The following is a 21792-nucleotide window of genomic DNA, read 5'->3' on the forward strand; positions in this document are numbered from 1 at the left end:
AATTCAAGGGCCTCGATTCCACAGAAATTACATCATTGCCAGATATCGAAAAAGTGATTGACATGGCACATCATTTCAATCATCGCCGAAAATAAATCGCATGCTCATCACAAGACTCATTTGCATACAGTGAAAGTTTACAACACCTGACCATTGCAATTTTGCTAATTAAGATTCTGTTTTTTTTATTTCGACCACTCAGGTAGTGTTCACTCGCTCCAAGATAATCAACGCTTTCAAGCGATACAATTCGTGGACCGACACGTTTCGGAAAAGCTCTAAATTTAAAGGGACTGGTTCACGATAATGCGCATGTGTGAGTTCTGACAGTAGCTGATTGTTTTTCAACCAATCGGAAGCGAGTTAGATGCACGCAAGTAAATTTACAAAATTCAAATTAATTGTTCGCGACGCGAGAGTATTTTCGGGCATTTGGTTTGATTTTATTTATCCCCATAATTCAAGTTTATTCTTTGCTACTCCTCAGATATATGTTGCAGCCGATAAGAATAAGATTTACAGCCCTGTCCTGCTTTGAAACAAACATTTACCAGCGTGTATTTTTACGAGGTCGTACCCTCGCTAACAAAACAGTCACCGATCAGCAACAAAGTTTGTAAACAAACATCTTATTACTGTTCTCTTAGTTCGCCTCATATAAACCCAGAAATTCCTACAAATAGCGCCTGACCGGTGACAAAAACACACGACGTATGAGTATAACGATTATCCTTAATTGAGCATAAATTTCAATTGCTTATCAGCAAATGAACAAATTCATTCGCGTTGCATCGGGTCAGTGTTCCGCAAAACAAATGTTATCGAGTGGCACACATAAAGAAACTAGATTATAAATATTCAGGCAATAATTTATTTTAAAAACATCAATTCTTAAACATATACGATCGTAAAGCAAAGATACAAGGAACATTTCAAGTGTACCAGATCGGTGAAGATCGCGCGGCCTGTTGCGGTATAACTACGGGTCGGAGTCAAAAATCAAATCAAAGTTGAACGAACTCATGCCTTTAACCTCTTTGCAAGTGTCGTGTATTCTTTTCGTATGCCACACACTACTCCTAGAACCATACCAGATCGATAGGCTAAGCTTCTCTATCTCCAGAGACTCTTGAGAACGTCCTGTTACCGGACGGCCACGATGCTCTTCTGAACCTCCATGATCAAATCATTATTTTTTGCGTCTTCTTAAAACGTAACCAGTCAAACGACACAAACACACGTTAATCACCACTACCGAAGTATAACTAGACCAGCCAAAGCGACGGATGTCCGAATAAAACGAAGGATTTTCAATGATTGTACCGGTAATGGCGATTTCGAATTTAGTGTTGACCCGACAAATTTATTCTGAAGAGACAAACGGCGCGCATGAGCATTATCATGAACCAGTCCCTTTAATCTTTCCTAAACATGCTTGGCCTCGATCACGCAACGATTCTTAGTCCCAGTTTCCAGGGTGTCCACAAAGAATGCCTGGCACAAGGACCTGCCTTTTGTGTCCCAAAAAACGACCAAAAATTCCGGGGGATACTTCCAGAAAAATTGGGTGGGGGTGTGCTGCACGCTTCCTGAAACTCTTACCCTATTTCACACCAAAATCTTTGATTTTCCCTACCCTATTTCAGACCTAATCAAAAATTTGATACCCAGACCTGAAGCCCTGGAGCCCGGCGCGTGACCGGATCGCGTGACAAACTGTTGCGGCACGTACACGGTAGTTGGCGTACACATTAAAAGGGAAATGGTCTTATCGCCAAATAATGAAGAAGTAGCTAATCAGCTTCTAAAAAACATACCCAATTCAAGACTAGAGTGCACAAACCGTACCCTATTTCAGACCAAAATAGTCGAATTCAGACCAAAACGGCTAAAAAAACCATACCCTTTGGCGCTGCGCATACCTACATAGCCAATATAAGGGACTACCCCCCCCCCCCTTGGGACGAAAAACGCTTCGCAGATTATGAATCTCGCTGCTTACCCAAGCGAGACTAATAACGCATTCTGATTGGTTGAATCTTGTGACGCACATCGCCTGAAAGGTGTTTTTTTTTCTCGTCGCCAGCTTTTGTTTCAGATCTTATCTAATAGTTCCAAAAAAAGATGATGTTTAACAGCGAGACAAACAAAGCTAGCTTCAACCGATGAGTTTGATGTCATTATTGTTGAACTGCAAACCAGTCATGAATATTGCCTTCAATTTACAGACCACCTTTCTCCTAATTATGCTATGTAAGTATCATTCTCAATTACTCTGCGACTGTTATTGGGTGTACGGTCACGGCACAAATGGGCCACCAGCAAAGAAAACAAGCGAAAGGTGTTAGCGAAGACACTTACGAATATTTTTCATGCAATTTTAGTTTCTTTAAAGGAGGATACATATCAAATTATTGTTATTATTATTTATCTTTCGTCTTCATGGTTCTTTAGTCTGAAAAGCACGAGAGGAAAAACAATTGGGTGGGGGAATCTTATTTCTCCCTGGTTGGCTGCTAATAACATCCTTTCACAATCCTAGACTATGTTAATTCCAATTCAGTCAAAGCAATATTTTATGTTTTCGAAAATTAAAGTCAATCGGATAACATTTTACGTAACTAAAGATTATATTGAACTAAACTGAAGATACTGCTACACACCGAAATTTTTCACGTGAAGACTTGCAGTCTAACTTTGAGGAAAACATTTCTTCTTTCGTGAATGGTTTTACGTAGCCTAGACTGAAACCAGTTTCACAAAGTGCATTATACAAGATAGCTCGTGATTTATTATGAATGGGACCCTGCGAGCGCTACAGGAGAAGGAGGCGATGCAGTCTACTTTACGCGGAAGTGTCTGGCAGCGGATCCTGATTTAAAAACGTTCCAGATGAAGAAACATTCTTACTATAGATACAAGGTGCAAGTTTCAGCTAAACGCTTCAGGGTCATGCTGCGAGAGTACAAGCTAGATTACTGAGCATTAAGTTGAACTGATTGCGAACTTTCAAAAGATTCAGGTTTTTTAGACTGCTCCTAACTAAGACAGGTTGCTGTTAGGGCTGAAAAACAACTTATATAGCTGGGAAAATTAATAGTTATACTTATTGTCAGGAGGCATGAAAGCTTGAGTATTGTAAAATTGCGACTGACTTCGTGACAAGGTGATTTATTTTACACTTGCATTTACCTAACGTGACAAAATGCCTTCTTTGAAGTAATCAGTTTCGTATTCAGTTTCAGCGTTTGTCAAAGCCCACGGATTAGCTTTTGATTCTGAGCCAAACAATACTACGATAGCAGCGACAGGATCAAACCAAACATTCACCTGGAAGCTGTCCCTCGGAGAGAAAGACAAGTCAAAGCAGTTACGAGTTCAGTTTGGTCCTTGGGATCGGAAATACAAAATAGTGAAGTCATTTTTCATGACTGTTAAACAAGAACCAACTGGAGAAAATGAAACTGTGGCTAGAGCAAATCAATCGACTGCGAGGCGTTTGCATTGGAACGGAGACTTGTCTCGTGACTACTATATCGCTTTTGAACTTGTCAATATTCAGCGCAAAGATGCTGGAGATTATGGAATAAGGCTCCGTGTTGACCATTTCCCTCCCACCATCTTACAGATATGGTTCTCTCTTATTGTTCAAGTAAGAGGATTTTTTTTTTCAGACATACGATGGAAAGGCTTGGCCAAATTCCCCCCCCCCCCCCCTACCCATTGTCTGCCGCCCTATAATCAATTTTGCGATTGCTTCTTTGTCAAATATCGCTATTGAAACTGGACACCATTTATTAGGGTTTCCGATTTTGCTCCGATGGTCTCCCGGTTATCCTTGACCATATGGGTCATCAAAGATGGCGAGTTTGTCTTTATACATGACGTGATGACGTTATATATGTCGCCTTAAGTGTGAAATACACAAATATCAACCAGTGTAAAAATTTTTATTCTTTATTTCTTAACTTTCGATTCTGTACGAAACTGTTGAATAGCGCAACGTACATCAATGACTAAGCTGGACTTTTTTACGATTAAAGAGCGAGGTTGAAGTGCACCTCGTTAACTCTCTCCATAGTGTCAAGTAACCAAGACATTTTTGCGTTTAACTTGCCCATCAGTCAGCAAAGGACAAAACCAAGATTATGGTTTTTGATTAAAGTGATGAGAATTTTGTAACGAATTAGCCACATACACTGAGAACTTTGACTGGCGAACCTGCGATGGATTGATCACATAATTACAGGGGTACCCAACGAGAAAATAGTTCAAAACCACTTAAACATAGCAATGTTGAACGTCTTTTTAGTATTTAAACGGTAGATATATGCATATTTTTATCCCCCTAAAAATTTTTTATCTGTTCGGATTTCCTAGCTGAAAGTCTAGTGATCCGAAAATTATAGGGATCAAAACTTACCTTTTCGAAAATTTCAGCCAGAAAAAAGGCTCCCGAAAATTCTAGGTGACCTTTTTAGGCTAAAAATGGGCAATTATATCATTTTTTGGGGGGGTTCGAAAATCCTAGGAGAGGCGAGCAAGCAAGACATTTAACAACAAATGTTCCGAAAATTCTAGATCTCAAATCGTCTTCCGAACAGAGGGGTGCCCTTGATCATTTTAATTTATAGCTCATATTTGAAACACATTAGACCCAACTACTGTTCCTCTTTTCGTCCTAGGATCCAACGCCCACGCCGTATATTGGTAAGTTTTTATAACACCTAATTTAGAATTGATATTACGGACTACATATACTTGCGTGGTTTTCTGTAATAATATGTCCTGTCAGTAATTGTGTTTAAATTACTCTATCTATCAAAGGTCATCACAACACAGTCAGTACCCTAAAATGTTCTTATGGATTCACCACTTCTCTTTAAGCGGCCTTATATAATATGGCCCAGCCGCAATTCAGTCTATAAGCGCCATCCCAAAATAGTGATAATAAATGAAAGTTAGAGGCGCGCCTTAGATCGAGAACTATGAGGAAGGACCTGCTTTTGGGCAGAACACACACACACACACACACAAGGTGAGATGTTCAATTGATCTTTAACCTACAGATACTCGACACATAACTCTGGATGTCATTGAAGGGGATCACGTGCACATCACTTGTCGTACCAGCGTGGAAGCGAGATCATATGTGATGTGGTTTAAAGACAAAGTTCCCGTTTATGCAGAGCAAAGCAAGTTTTTATCTCTTACAAATGTGAACAGATTACAGGGAGGGAACTACTCTTGCGTATCTATAAACCAGGCTGGAAATACTACGTCGCCCATCACAACTATTAATGTGCTCTGTGAGTACTGAAACAAACAGTAAGACTAATATTTAAAAGCTGTTTCATTCTTCAGGGGCGTGCGTTTATCGAGTTGAAAATTTACGCGTTTATGCATCAGTCCGGCAGTTCCAGTTGAGCTCAGCCCCCTTCCACCGGGCTACTGCGGGGTATTTGCCCTCCTTTTCAGTCCAGGGGGTGGAGCATTTGCCAATTTTGCGCTGCCTGGGGGCTGGGCATACGCCAAACCCGGGATTATTCCAGAGCTTTTGACACGCACGCGATTTCCTGTCATTATATAAGAATTACATAGCGAAGCTCGGGAGCTATCGACGTGAATCAACGTTTTTTGGTTAGTGAAACAAATTAGGCTGTTGATATTATTTGAAGAACATCCTTTCATATTTATAAGCTATTCATAACATATAGCTTCACAGCGCTCTATTAATTAATTTTAATGTCAATAATTTTATATCAATACTAAAACCATAAACTGGTGCATGTCGTCGCAGCGTTAAGTCTTAATTAAAATCCTAGCGCTATTTCAAAGGAAGACGTTAGTTGAAACAAAAAATCGCACATTCAAATGTTTAAAACTGCACAATTCGAATGTGCAGTCAATGAAAAATGTTGCAGTGTTGACGGAGGACGGGGCATTTTCCCTCTTTTTTCGTCCCCACCCTGGGGGATTTGACAGCCTAAGAGTCCCCACCCCCGGAAATTTGCCATCCAAGGCCAAAAAAATGCTAATGCCCGGGGGGGGGGGGGGTGGTTGGACGCAGCTGGAATTGACTGATGCATAAGTTTCGAGAGAATAAGTAAGAGAATCGCAGAAATGCTAGAGGTGTACTCTCCAGGCATCCCATGTAAGTGCTTTCATGCATAATTAGATATATACACAAATAAAGCATAAGCTAATAGCTAAGTACACTGTAATCCTTTATGCCAATTAAGCTTTTTCTACGGTCGGAGACTAAACCGTTACAAAAAGGCAATTTCTTGCCCGATAGCTTTATATTTTAATTTTTCTTTCTTTAATTTCATTCATTTTCAATGTTTGTTACCAAATCATAAAATGCAATTATTTAATAGTTTCAGGTTTTTCGATTATATATGAAAACAAACACTAGATGTAGCATTGTTTTTTGCTGTGAGCTAACTGATCCTTTAACTGATTTGGTTAAGTGTTTACAATGTCTAGATATGAAATAAAACGTCTCATTTCCCTGCAGATAAACCAAAAATTCATTCTTTAAGAAAGCTGATTTCTGTTGCTCTGCTGAAACGAAGTCCGATAACGCTGCGGTGTGAAGCAGATGGAAATCCTTCACCGACGTTTTACTGGCACAAAGGCAATGAAATTATACACGAGGGCTTCAACAGTAGCGGCAATGCAAGCACTTTGTCTGTACCTCCTGTGAATGACAAGGATTCCACTCGCTATGTATGCATAGCAAAGAATAAAATAGGATGGGACGCTCTAACATTCCAACTGCATAAGAAAGGTAAGTAGTCAACAAACGATCTTTCAATGGATTGACTATGTGCTTTGCTAAAAATCATCGTCACTTTTGCATGCTTCTGTTATGGAAAAATGTCATTGAGTTGTTGATAGAGTACGTGAAGGATGCGGCACACTATCTAACATATTCTGGGAATAGAGACTGGCGGAATTCATCTGTTGTCACCACTAAATACACCTTGACTGAGGCGTGAGACAGTATTTGTCTAAACCTTTGCAATATGTTTGGAGTCTGAATGCTTTGTCACCACTACAGCAGCCGAAATTCGGATTCGTAGAGACCACGCTGTGTCAGACCTTAACAAGACTGAACAGTGGAATGTAGTGGTGCCTTAATGAATCTAACTGGGTAGTTTAACAATTAATGAATGAGGCTGAGTATCTTATGAAGAATTATGGAGATCGAGGAGGGTGTTATCCTTCGAGGCTGTAGGCTGAAAGCGGAAAACACCCTCCGATTGAGATCTCCATAATTCTTCATATGATACGAAAGCCGAATTCAATAATTGTTTTATTAATCATGCATCCAAAATAATTCCTAGTTTAAGAGCATGGCTAAAACATGCTTACCTCCATCGATCAGATCGATGTTAACTTCATCTTCGATAGTGCACGTTTAGAGTTGTTCAGCTCCGCAAATGTTCCCCAAATAGCAGATGTCGCCCTTCGAGTCGTCTTCTTGCTGTTCTTGCCATGTTTTTAGCTATTATTTCGCCTAGTTCTTACTCTTGAAACGAGTGAAATGTCCGCCATTTTTGTTTTCACAACCAAAACAACTCAACCTCGTCCCCAGGTCTTCTCGGTTAACGGTGCATTAACCTGCAAGAAAGCTGCACTTTTGACGTCATCGGTTCATTAAACGCATTATTCTTCCAAATTTCGTCATCAGTAGCTGGTTATGGTAAATTATGGTGTGCTTTTAGCCAATCAGAATCGGGGAAATATTTTGAATGAATAATGAGACTGTTTTAAATGTTTAAACGCTGTAAGGCAATGTGATTCTGGAATTAAATTAATTATATTCATTTGCTGCGTAATGGGACCCAGTCATATGAACACAAAAGGCACATGTCTTAAAGAATTTGTTTTGCCCTATTTAAACCTATAATTTTGCAGTTTTCACAATTTTGCAAGACAAATTGCACTCATTTAATCAGTCCAGGACGATCGAAGCTCGCACTTCCTTTGCACAACAAATTATAGAATTGACCATCATTATAAAACGTTTTCAGGAAGAGAATACCATAATGCAGGGACTGTTCAGTCAGAAAAATATGCTCCTATGTGATATGCAGGGTAATAAGTAAGGGCTTTTAGTGAAAACGATAAAAAAATTCCCCAAATCACCTTTATTTGTTGAGTCCGAAGAGGTACAGAGACGACAGCATCAACACAACATACTTTAATACGATAGATTCATACAGCTCTCTCGAATGACAGCTCTACCGCCCGTCAGCGGTCAGTTAGTACTTCATGTTACTACATCTTCCTTAAGTTAACTAAATGTCAATAAGGACAACGCAGTTCTCCAGTGTCCTACAGTGAAACTAATCTTAGCATTGTTCGATAAGTCTGTCCGGTCTTCTTAGAGCTCCTCTAGGTCTAAGGCGTGTTAGCATCGGTTCAGGCTGCAAGGGCTTGTCCACTGCTGGTTGGTCCCCAGGGACAGGTAGTTCTACATAATCTTCTTGGCTGGCTCCAGGAGCTGAGGATACGTCTGGGTTCCTCTCTCTTGTTGGTATCGGCTCATGATTCTCATAGTCTTCATTCTGGGGTGGGACCGGAGAACTTCCCACCAGAACTCTTCTTGTCATCCGGCGGTTTCTTCTCACTTGTCCGTTTTGGGTCTGTATGATTACAGATCTTGGACTCTCGTGTGGCTTAATCACTGTTCCTTCCTCTTTTAAATCGGGGATCCAAATGCGGTCACCGGGTGACAGTTCCTTTCCCTCTACTACTTTGTGTCTATGGTCATAATCGAATTTCATCTTAGCTCGGTACTCCTTCTCTTTCCTTCTGATGTGATCACGGTCTGGGGTCTCTGGCTTTAGCTCCTCCGGGTGACAGGGGACTCTTGTACGAAGTTTCCGACCCATGCTCAATTGTGCTGGAGAGTAACCGTGGTGCAATGGAGTATCTCTGTAATTCAGGAGAGCCAAGTATTCGTCATTACTCTTATTCAAGACCGCCTTCATAGTTTGGACCGCCCTTTCCACTTCACCGTTGGACTGGGGGTATCTTGGAGACGATGTTATGTGTTGAAACTGCCAGTCTGAGGAAAAGTTAGTGAACTCGTGTGAATCAAACTGGGGGCCATTGTCGCTAAATAAGATGTCTGGAATCCCATGTCGACTGAAGATCTTCTTAAGTTGCAGGATAGTCTGGGCAGAGTTTACATTCTTGGACACTTGACTTATCTCTACATCTCTTGAAAAGTAATCTACGGCTAGGAGGTAATGTTTATCCTTGTGCTGAAAGAAGTCTACGCCAACTCTGCTCCACGGTCGTTCTGGAAACTCAGTACCTTTCATTGGCTCAATGCGTTCTCTGCGATATTTCTCGCACATGGCGCAGTTCTGCACGACTCTTGTGATGTCTTGGGAGATTCCAGGCCACCACACTGAGGAGGCCGCATTTGCACGTGTTTTGGTAATTCCTTGATGACCATCATGAAGACGCCTTAATACATCTGCCCGCAGCCTCGGAGGAATAATGATTCGTCGTCCTCTCAGGAGCAAGCCGTCGTGGAGGGAGATGTTGCCACGTTCACTCCAGTATTTAGCTATTGGCCCGTGGACTCTTCGTTTCTCTTCAGGCCATCCATTCTGCACATACTGCACCACAGTTTTAAGTGTGTCATCACTCTTCAACTCAGAACGTATCTCATCTAACCGCTGGTCGGAGGCAGGTAGGGTTACCAATACAGCATTCACATAGCACTCGACTTCGTCATGTAGGTCGTCCCATGACTTAGGCTCCTGGGCTTTACCCTCCTGGGGAGATCGAGACAATGAATGAGCTGTGTACAAGAGTTTACCAGGAACATGTGCGATGGCAAAGTCAAATCTCATGAGTCTCATCCTGAAGCGTTGTATGCGTACTGGTAGCTCGTCAATCAGCTTTGTGGAAAACAATGGAATCAATGGCTTGTGATCGGTTTCCACTTTAAATCTCATTCCGATCAAGAATTCAGTCCAGTGTTCAAGTGCCCATGTGATAGCCAAGGCCTCTTTTTCGATCTGGGCATAACGACGCTCTGTCTCGGTCATTGATCTGCTAGCATAAGCCACTGGCCTCATTTCACCGGACGGCTGCTTCTGCACGAGGACCGCACCAAGTCCAAAACTGCTGGCATCAGATGAGACCACGGTCTCCTTCTCTGGATCGTACAGTGCAAGAACTTGGTCGGATGCCATGTCTACTTTCAGCTGTCGGAAGGCTTCTTGTTGGGCTGTGCCCCACACCCACGCGTTCCCCTTCTTGAGCAAGTCTCTTAAGGGTTTCGTCGTCTCAGCCAGATTTGGGCAGAACTTCATAAGGTGGTTGACCAAACCCAGGAAACGTCTCAGGTCTGCAATGTTCTGGGGTTCTGCCATGTCGGTGATGGCTTTGATCTTGGAGGGGTCTTTCCTGATTCCATCACTGTCAATGATTTGGCCCAAGTATTGCAACCTGGATTGAGAAAATAAACACTTCTCAAGGTTGAGTGTGAGTTTCCTCTCGACTAGCCTGTCAAGGACTTGCTTAAGTCGTTTGTCATGTTCCGCTTGGTCTTTCCCGATGATTAGAATATCATCCATGCGGCACTTGACCCCTTCTATTCCAGAGAGTTCTTTGTCCATCCTCTTTTGGAAATGTTCTGGGGCTGAGGATATGCCGAAGGGAAGACGCTTGAACATGTAACGGCCGAAGGGCGTGATAAAGGTAGTTAGCTTGGCACTTTCTGGGTTTAGGACTATCTGATGAAACCCTGAGTTGGCATCAAGTTTGGAGAATACTGAGCCTTCTGTTAGGCTTCCCAGGGTCTCTTCAACTGTTGGCATTTGATAGACTTCTCGGCGGACCGCTTGGTTAAGCCTGGTAAGATCAACACATATCCGCACCCTGCCATCGGCCTTTGGCACTACCACAATCGGTGAACACCATTCTGTCGGCTCATCCACTGGTTCAATAACGTCCAGTTGTTCCATACGCTTGATCTCCTCTTGCACTTGCTTCATTAGTGGCAGTGGTACTCGCCTGGGAGTGGTCAAACAAAAGCGTGTGGCCCCTTCCTTCAATTGAATGGTATGCTCACCCTCCAATTTGCCAAGGCCTTGAAAAAGTGATGGGTACTGCTTGACAATGTCCTCCTTGGTCCCTGAGTGGAGTGGATGGCTATCAGGCATTTGATGGACAGCTTTAACACTGTATGTCCCAGGGATTTCATGGATAAGACCAAGACTTCGGATGGCGGGTATCCCCAGAAGCAACTTGGATGCCCCACTGACTACGTACACTCGTTCTTTAATGACTGTTTCGTCTTGTTGGAGGTTCATGACTGCACATCCAAGGGTCTTTAAAGGAACATCCCCTGCTCCGACAAGTTCTCTGTCAGATTTTGAAAGTGTTCCATATGAAGACTTGTAGATGTGCTCAGGCATCACAGACACTTGTGCTCCTGTGTCGATGCACCATGCCAGCGTCTCTTGGTCTTGAATCTTGAGGTTGACATGCCATCCAGGGTCGGACCTACTGGTTTGAGAGTTTATTGCTGGTTCGGCCTTGGAGGTGTTTGGACTAGTGGGTGTATAAACCCCTCCCACAAATGTGAGGCTAAAGTTATCCTCGGTTTCAAGAACTTCGTTGACCGTCCTTGGAGGTACACTCTTGCATATGATAGGGAAATGTCCCATTTTGTTGCACTTGCTGCATCGTGTATCTGCCGCTGGACAGTTCTTCTTGCCGGGGGGGTGTCGGCGGTTGCAATACCCACAGTTCCGGCCACTTGTTTGGAAGGGCTTCCTCTTGAAGTCTCGCTGGTTCCTTTGCTCTGTATCTTGACCAGCATGAGGGTCTTGCCTGTTCCCTCGCGGTGTGACGCTCTCAATCTCTGCGGTTTTTGATTCGTGTAACTCCCGTTTTGTTGCTTCCTTCAAAGACAGGATTTTCACTGCCTTTTCGAGTGAAAGGGCTGCTCCCTCGTCATAGAGTTTTAGCTTGTAATTGTCTTCCTTGCAGGAAAAGGTAAGTTTGTCTCTAACTGCTTGCTCATAGAAATCGGCTGGGAACTTGCACTCGGCGGCTCTTTCCTTGACAGTCACCACCCACGAATCAAAGGTCTGTGTGGGCTCTCGTTTAAGGTGAAGCCAAAATTTCTCTCGCAGCATGAGTTGAGGGTCCCGTTTTTGAAAGTATTCATCAAACTTTGCCACAACGGTCGCGTAGTTGTCGGAGTCTTCGGCTGGAAGTTTCTCTTCTCCTCCCGCGGGGTCGTCACGCTCAGGTAGGTAGGTGAAATTCGAGTAAATTTCCAAACACGGCTCGCCGATGTGGTTTAATAGCAGCCCCACTTTCATTTCATCGGGTTTCTTTGAAGCTCCAATTGCCTGGAGGTAAATTTCGAATTTTTGTTTCCATTTTCCCCACGAGTAAGCAGGATTTCCCATCGAAATTTCCAGCGGTTCCGGTGGTTTGGCGAATGGCATGCTTTCCGCCATCTTGTTTTGAACCACGTGCGTAGGATCCGCGTGAAGTTTGACCGGTCAATTCGTCAGTATTTGATCCGTTTCTCCGATTGGTTTGATCTCCGCAACTGTAGGCTAGTAGGAAGGTCACGCTTCTGACACCATGTTGAGTCCGAAGAGGTACAGAGACGACAGCATCAACACAACATACTTTAATACGATAGATTCATACAGCTCTCTCGAATGACAGCTCTACCGCCCGTCAGCGGTCAGCTAGTACTTCATGTTACTACATTATCCGGCCAGCTGGAAGAGTTCTCACTTTTGACAAGCACCAAATTTCCAGTGCCGGCTGTTGTGTGTTTGAATAAACATAAAACAGAGTTACGCTTCAACATGATAGAGAATTTATTATGTTTAGGTTTTATGTCCATTTATGTATGGTTTTTTTTATCTTAAAAAAACGTTTGATATTTACACCAAAAGAACTCAGGAGAAACTGCTCGCCGATTGGACACAATAATACAAAGCATTTTTTGTGCCCAATCAGGAGCCAGCATCCGCTTGAATTTTTGGAAATAGTTCGGTGAGAGTCGGTACCCAGGGGCTCTTTTGCCCGTACTTGAAAACTTTCTACCCGCCTTTTCCCTTTTCTCCCGACCGGACTGACTGCCCCTGGGTCTCCGAGGATGGTATTCACTATGCACCGAAAAAAAGATGATCTCCAACTCTTCCTGACGGAAATTTAGCTTTCAGGGACCCTATGTCTGAATAAATAACAATTGTTGGACGAGGCTGAGCAAAATATCGTGATTTGCCTGTGGCGAGCAGATCAATTATTTGCCAAAGCCGAAAGTCTGATTTGCGAGATACTGACAAATAACGATATTTTGCGATTACTGAGCTTGTTTTTGTAATGAGTATCCTCGGGAAGCGAAGCGATCTGCCATTTTCACGCAAGAGCGATCGCAAGAAGGAGAAAAGTACGGTTTCCTTTACGCATGTACAGAATATTATTTGCAGCCAAACACAGTTGGACGGCATTGCGCATGAGCAGACCATTATTTGTAGGCAGTTGTTGCAGGTCACGTGGTGGGCTCTCGGCCAATGAAAAGAAAGAAAAATTTGCTTCGAATAATAATAAAAGTTATTATCTACCGAAAATGCACTATGGCTTGGACCCATTTGCTGTGGAGGAGCAAAAAATACATAAAATGAAAAAGAATGTCAAGAGTCATTATTGGCATAGTAAAATGGCAAACATTTTCAGCAAAACATCCATTCAAGCTACTTCCTCTGGCGAGAAAGTAAAGAAACAACTAAAATTCAAAGAACAGATGAAGGAAATCCCCAAGGCACAATGCCAGAGCAATGTTTAATTACACTGAATTTTCTTTATGTAAAAAAAATGGGCACATAATAGAGTCCATAATATAGGGATACATGTAATTGTGGTCAAAATCACATCAGCCATTTGAAAAAACAAGAAAATTAAAGCAACAGTTTTAAAAGCAGCCAAGCTTAGCAAAATCATGAAAACGTTTGCATCAAACCAAATTTGAGATATGATGATTTAGGTTTAGGTTACGCTCCCTCGTATAAGCACAATATTTATTCGATTAACCGCCCTGGGCGCTTATTAAATTTTTGGACCTTGAGAGTGGGCGTTTATTCGAGGCTGGGCGCTTATTAAATTTTCACCATTCTCAGCAAGTGTAGTATGTTTATTTTGCAACAAAACAATAAATGGTAATAACAAAAAACGAAGAAGTAACAAAGCAAGGTTTCTGTAAAATGCTCTGAAGAAAACTCCGTCTTCGGGAGGGTCTCTTATTTGAGTTTTTTTATTAACGTTTTCTGCCTTTAGAATGGGCGCTTATTCGAAGTGGGCGCTAATTCGAGGTTGGGCGCTTATTCGAATAAATATGATACGTGCGAACACAGTCTAGCGATCCACGCTGGTAAGGGCTGCTTAATTAGCCAGGGAGAGCAAAAACTCACTTCGATACCTTAAGATGTTCTTTGGGTTAGAAGTACGCTTCAACGAGCTTCTTCGCGCAAGAAAGACGTTCGAGTAGTCCAACTGCCAGTGACTCGAAGCATGATTATATTCCCAGATATAATAACGATCTTAAAATACCACTCCATCAGTTGAACATCAAACATTGTAACAGGCTTTCACAACAATATTAGCCGACTCACTTCGCTATGAGGTGGGGAAATTTATAACAAAGAAAGAAAAAATTAGTTTCCGCCATTAGACATGTTGAAAAATAATATTTTTTTCGCTCTTTACTTCATGAAATTGCTTTTCTGTTGTCGCCATAATTCTAACCAATCAGGGCGCGCGAAGAACAGATGACGTAGGAAAACTTAGTTTTAACGAGCTGCTGACCTCTGATTGGCTAATTCAAATTTCAGACACGAGTACTGTTCCCAGGCCAGTGGCGGATGGTGAAACAAAAGGTGACTATTATTGTCTTTAGTTACTTCTTTTAGGAGGCGTGCGGGCAGGGGTCGGGGGGACGAGGGGGGGGGGGGGGGGGGGTGGAGGAAGCCGGCCCCTCCAGCTGTCAAACATTTTGAAATCCTTCCGGCAAAAAGCACATGATTCGGGCAGTAGCACTTGGGATACAACTAAAAAGGAACCAACCAAAAAAAGAGCAAAAAACAACGACTGTCGTTGCCAAATCAAGGAATGTGGTGTCGATCAACTCGTGATCCCATTGGTTAATGAATGGTGTTGAAAAAACTTTCCCGTGGCGTCCATACTTAGTTAGAATCATGGAGAACTCTTGATATACCCATTCACACCAACCAAATATATTTAATCAAACCGGGTTTTAATGAAAAACAGACACGGAACACTGGAACACAGGTTTTTACATAGTATTATGCAACTCACTTCTTTGGTCACAGAAACTTTTGTCATCAAGCATTTTACCTATTAAAATATTGCACACAAAACCGTACGGGACCGAATGGTATGGGAGTCTTTTGTGCGATACATTCCGGAGCTCGCCGCAGGATGACGGCCAAGGTGAACGCGATAAAGAGGTGGCTCCCACACAGATTAGAGTTTTTAACTTGTGGATTACGTGTAGCGTAAGGAACAAGTTACTGTGGGCACTGCGATATGCAAATGTGTCACCCAGATGTAAATCGTAAATCAGTCGGCTCCGCACGAAAGCGCCGATATCAGAACGACAACTGTCGCGAGTGATCGTTGCCGTTCCGCGATGTGCTGATTTTGTACATTTCACAGGAGGCACAGGACGATTGTCTTCATGTGGACTTTGAATGTTTCAAATTAGCACTATGGCCAACTTTGAGACAGAAGTTTACGAACTTTTGAAGCTTTTTGACTCGTCCAGGCGATAAAAAAGATCAGCAATTTCGCGAAGCTGGTCGAAGCTCACGATTCTGCCGTGAGTCTCACGATCTTTTAACTGTTCTCACGACAAGACTCCCAATCTCATGGTTTTTAGTGAAATATCATATGCATGCTGAAATGAAATGTTTCTTTGTTCAATAAAAACGGAAATGTTTACTGTTGCTGAATCGTAAGTGATTCTCCTCATGTAAACACCGAGTGAATCGCAAGCTGCAAGAGACTTCACGACGGTTTTGCGAGACACAGTCTTCAATATTTATCGAAATCTGTACCCGTTTGGGCATATCTCTTTCTACTTTTTTTCTTCACAGGTTTTAAAGTTATCAATGTTCTCATTCCCTTGCTGGTCGTTTTCCTCCTATTTGTCCTGATTATTGTCGTGTTCATTTGTTTGAAGAAGTAAGTTTCAGCCATTCCACCTTATCCACATTATGGTACTCGAACTGGTAGCAGAAGTGGTACCAGTGTCAGTACCCTGGGGTCTCATTTCTCTATTGTTTTTAGACACAAAAAAATGAGCACACTTATAAGATCTTATAAATTACACCTTTAAACGTTTATTAAATTGGCCCCAGGCAACCACAAGGCTTGAAAAGATGTTTTACGTCTACTTTGTTGACATTAAAAATCGACCTTTAAATAGCTTTGCAGGTAATATGATAAAACTTTCAGTCAGTAACCGAAAACAAAATGGTGTTGTTTGCCATCTAGGAACCTCCCTTCTTTTCTTTAAGTTTGATTTTTATATCTCTTAAGGATATTTGGCGTCAGGCAAAAAAAGCTACCTTGACTATCAATAAGGAGTCCTCTCAGTAATGTAGCAACACCAATCACATAAAAAACTAGTAGCTCCAAATCGTTTAATCAGCATGTAAACCTGCAGGTTGTTTACTTCAAAGTTATTGGTCAATTTACTTACTTTTTCTTTCTTCCATGCAGGAGGAAAATCAAAAGGCAAAAACTACTCGATGGCGCTGAAAAGTAAGTAATGTATGTCATAACCATCAGGGGCCTACCTATTCCCTTATTACAAAAAATCAGGAAATGAAAGTGACGCGAAAATTAAGTGAATTAAGTGACTCACATTATGTCAATAATCAAGAAAGAACGAGTTTATTATTAACACTGAAACGTTTACAAAATCACATTTTTTACTCAATGTTTATTTTTTTCTCCGTTCAGAGTCTGTAGGAAGGAGTTTTCAGTGTAAATGGATTTTGTAGTCAATTGAGGCCTGTTTCAAACGTAGTGTACTGCCGTGCTAAGCTGGCTCGACTGTAGCTCGAAGCTACAGCACGACACTAGCACGACTTGGTTTCATACGTCAAATTTAATAGCCGAATAGCACGCATGGCTGTTGCCGAAAACAAACGCAAAAATAAAGAAACGATTCAGCAAACTTTTAAATGCATTCTAATGTATTCATAATTTATGAATTGTGTTTGGTACGGCAGTAGCGCGACGTTTGAAACCAAGAGACCTATTCGGCTAACTCAATGTTGTACCCAATTCAAATCTCCCGGGGATAGATTCTTTGTGTATTGTATTTGCATTATAATGTGGCATTCACATTTAAATGATATTGAAATTCCTGAAACAAAACGTTTTATTCCCAAAGGGTTTGAATTGGGTACAACATTGAGTTAACCGAATAGAATAGAATATAGTACCTCTAGTTGAGCTACTGCCGTGTAGCACGGCAAAGCTTGCCGTGCTACACTGCAGTAGCACGACTTGGTTTCAAACGTCGCGCTACTGCCGTACTAAAGTCGAATTTAATTCGATCAATTAAGTTCGGCACGGCAGTAGCACCACGTTGGAAACGGGCCTGACTCAAGAACAATAATAACGTACAAGTATGAACTGCTTGTGGACATTGTGAGAGCTGCTTTGTTGTTACTGTTGACATTTAGTGCCACTGTTGCGTTTTTCTTAATGTTGACGTTATTGTTCCTTGGATAAAGTTGTTTTATCTAATTCAAGGACATGTTAAAAAACATTGCCAATTAAATGTAAATTGTGGTGCTCAAAAATACGACATTAAAGTGATTCAAAATATAAAATGTTTGCAAAATCGCGAATGAATAAACATGAAGCGAAAATTTAATGTAATAAGGTAAATGGTATTCGCTCAGTATTATAACGATCAGATATATTTTCTTTGTGGCTGGCATGGTTTGTGCCAAGACCCTTTAGCTTCCGAGTAGGCGATAACTTTCAAATGACTTAACCTTTCAAAGGAAGTTTATCTCATTTGTAGAGTCAAAGAAGTATAACTTAAGAGTGAAATCTAGGGTATTCAAACATTCAAGTATGGTAAAGTTTACCATACAGCTGTAAACTTATAATGAATATGTTTCGTCAAATGTTTTGTTACAAAAGATTTACTCAGCTTTCTCCATACTGGCTTGAGAGAAACAATTATCTCTAATGATCAGTTCGAAAGAGGTGGAAAAAAGTTAGATTTCAGACTTTTATGCGCCGGCCACCTGCAAACAGTTGCAGTAACTTCCACGTTAAAGAAGTTGTATAAAATTAAAACCTTTTAGAGGCACACGAAACAGGCTCTGAGCAGGGGAGATTTTGGTTCTTAGCAAAAGGGGTATCTAAGAACAGGCAAGATAGGCCCATCTTGCCCGCTCGAGCCATTTGCCTTATGTGCCGCAGGCATTTTTATTGACTTCTTGTTGAAATGAGAGTAAATAAAGAATTCAAGAGTCATAGTAAGAATTTCAATTTAAGGGGATAGGATATCTAATTTGTGTCAAAATGATATATTTCTAGGACTGAAATAATGTGGCTGAGACGTACCACGAAAAAGGAGCCACCTTTGATGATGTAAGTATTTAGGTAACTAGTCATAAGAAAGTAAGTAAACATGTAATTATAGGTTTGTGATCATTTACTATTAAACTAGTCAACTTTGCACGAGCAGCACGAGGCCTCGTATCACAAATTTCAACGTCCACTTGTTTATAAGTTCAGGTGAGTGTTTTCACAAAGGATATTAACAATCTAAGAAACAAAAACTTAATTGGATTGGCCCGCGATAGTTTGCCCCACTTACAGCACTTCCCATTTTTGCTCGGGCTTTTCCAAAGGAACGGCCGAGCAAAAAAATGTGAACGGTTTTTTGTTATGGAAGAAATTTGAAGAGTACAATTATGTACAATGAATTCTTGAAGAATCTGCAGCCTTAAAAGAGTAGAAGAAACTAAAATGTGTATGGCTGTGATTTCTTAGGTAAAGTTTGTTCATTTGAAATTTTTACACGGAAGCCTGAGCTCACGCAGTGCGTCTAGTCTAATATCGAGTAGCTCTCCAATTTATTTTGATAATCAGAACCAAATCCGCTTAAGCTTTTTTTTTTAAAATACCCCAACTCCTTTGCCATTTCTCAGTCGTTTCACCGTTAAAATTGATCTGCAAATCGGTTGCACGATAAAATGCCAGTTTTCGTTGGAAAATCTTACATTAACATGCCTCGGTAAAGTTGTCTCGTGCAACGGACAGTTCTTATTTCAACAAACAGCGATTTGACGATGTTAACATCGCTGATGGGAAAACGTTCGCGAAGCCTGAACTCTAGAACATTCATTATACATACAGATCTGTCGGCAAATTTACACACTGCAGATCTATTTTGTTTATACTTGTGAGGAAAGCTGATCTGCACCACTAATTTCATTAATTTTCTCTTGTCGTTGCAGTTCTGCGGAATGAAAGTTCCAAGGATCCAAGGCAAAAGGAAGGGACGACAGGCTTTTCGTAGCCTTTTCGTAGCCAATGTTAAGTTAAAATAGCCAGCAGACACAGTGTGTTTGTTAGAAGGAAAGTATCTAGCAGACGCTGTGTGTTTATTAGGAGGGGTTGGAGGGGCATTTTTGCTTGCGTCTTTCAGGTGTGGGGTATAAAGTCACACAAAATTCACATTGTTTCTCGTCAAACCCTTTTTTAACAATTCTTGCGACTTTTTTTCTCGAAACAACGAAACTGAAGATACCAACATACTTTTTTTCTTTGAAACCTCGGTTTTATTTCCAAATTTTTAACAGTCTATTTTTAAGTGCAGTAAAACTCCACGTATAAGAAACTAGATTTTTTTCAAGTCAGCCTGAACAGGGTCTTATAATCTATGCTGATGCTAACGCGGCTTACAATGGGTCCCTACAAAAATATACTGAATTTTATAACAAGAGTTTTCCGATAAAGTTTTGTCAAGGAAAAAAACCTAAATACTCTGCATAGTCCGTTGCTTACAACTGGAATCTTGAAATCTGTTAAAACAAAGTCTAGGCTGTACAATGTATTCTTAAGGAAACCAAGTCATGAGCGTGAATCCAACTATAAGTCATTTAGAAATAAGCTAACTTGTCTTGTTCATGTCGCCAGGAAAAATTATTATGACAACAAATTGGATAAGGCTAGATCTAACTTAAAGCAAACATGGAAAATTCTCAATGAAGTGATCAACAGGCGTGTCGCTAAATCACTATGTCCTAGAAGCTTCATGAAAAATGTAATGGAAATTAGCAATCCTACAGACATTGCCAATAATTTCTGTGATTACTTCACCAATATCGGGCCAAATTTGGCGAGCAAAATTCCTTTCACAAATTCATCACTGAAGGATTTCTTGAGCAGCTCTCTTTCTGAATCCATTTCATTGCAACCACTAATGGTCGGTGAATTAAACAATATTGTTAAATCGTTCAACGCTAACAAAGCTCCTGGACATGATAATATATCCATTAAAATAATTCATCAGTCTTTCCAAAATATTGCACAGCCTCTTGTAACCATTATAAACACTTCTTTGTCTACTAGTGTGTTTCCTGAATCTCTCAATATAGCCAGAGTGATTCCAGTTTTTAAGGCAGATGACCCAACACTATTTAGTAACTACAGGCCAATATCAATTTTTCCAGCCTTTTCTAAACTCTTTGAAAAAGTCATATTATACAACCGGCTGATTCATTTCTTAAATTTGCATAATATTTTATACTCGAAACAATTTGGATTCCGTAATAATCATTCGACTGCATTAGCTTTAATTGACTTGATCAACAATATATCTTCAGCTATCGACGGAAATGAAACAACTTTAGGAATCTTCTTAGTCTTTCTAAGGCGTTTAATACTATAAATCATGAAATACTGTGTCAAAAACTGCAACACTATGGTATTCGGGATACTGCTTTGGCGTGGATCAAAAGCTATCTTGAGGATCGGACTCAATTTGTCCAGTTTAGGTCCCATCGATCTTATCCGCGGAAAATGTTATGTGGCGTCCCGCAGGGCTCAATCGTTGGACCTCTTTTGTTTATTATTTACGTAATGTCTCTAGTCTCACTCAATCTTTACTGTTTGCTGATGACACAAGTATCTTTTGTTCCCATAAAGATGCCAAACACCTCGTTTCTATAGTTAACAATGAACTTGCAAAAAAAAATTATCATGGCTTAAAGTGAATAAGTTATCTCTAAATATGACTAAAACAAATTTAAAGTTTTTTTATAAAGTCAATGTTAATGTCCCTCTTACTCTGGAAAACACTGTGATCAAGCAAGTCACGCAGACAAAATTTTTAGGTGTTCTCATTGATCAGCATCTTTCTTGGATACCGCATATTGATTTCGTCTCAAAAAAATCTCGAAAAGTGTGGGAATTATTGCGAAAGCCCGCTTTTACCTATTATCTTAAACTTTGATGACCTTGTATTACTCCCTTGTATATCCTTTCTTAACATACTGTAATGTCGCCTGTCCTCCACCTACTGTTCCAACCTAAACTGTATTTACCTTTTGCAAAAGCGTATAGCGCGGCTCATAACAAGAGCTCACTATCTAGCAAATACCGCCCATTTATTTAGTCAGCTTAAAGTTCTTGATCATGACATATTTAGCATTAATTTATTTTCTG

At 40.9% G+C, this 21792-nt stretch overlaps 1 protein-coding gene across 2 annotated transcripts in view; it reads left to right on the top strand.

Annotated features, from left to right (window-relative positions):
* The window catches only part of LOC140951752 (limbic system-associated membrane protein-like), a 34948-nt gene that overhangs the window by 11768 nt on the left and 1388 nt on the right, over positions 1-21792 (top strand). For both annotated transcript variants that reach the window (XM_073401092.1, XM_073401084.1), the window contains 10 exons: positions 2087-2253; positions 3240-3652; positions 4686-4710; positions 5070-5309; positions 6521-6793; positions 14898-14942; positions 16182-16269; positions 16810-16851; positions 18655-18708; positions 19581-21792. The exon at positions 19581-21792 is cut by the window's right edge and continues 1388 nt beyond it. In XM_073401092.1, the coding sequence (XP_073257193.1) occupies positions 2166-2253; positions 3240-3652; positions 4686-4710; positions 5070-5309; positions 6521-6793; positions 14898-14942; positions 16182-16269; positions 16810-16851; positions 18655-18708; positions 19581-19593 (1281 nt within the window). In that variant the 5' untranslated portion in view covers positions 2087-2165 and the 3' untranslated portion in view covers positions 19594-21792. The remainder of the gene's footprint in view (positions 1-2086; positions 2254-3239; positions 3653-4685; positions 4711-5069; positions 5310-6520; positions 6794-14897; positions 14943-16181; positions 16270-16809; positions 16852-18654; positions 18709-19580) is intronic.

This window comes from Porites lutea, chromosome 1, assembly GCF_958299795.1.
Source record: "Porites lutea chromosome 1, jaPorLute2.1, whole genome shotgun sequence".
NCBI classification, from domain to species: domain Eukaryota; kingdom Metazoa; phylum Cnidaria; class Anthozoa; order Scleractinia; family Poritidae; genus Porites; species Porites lutea.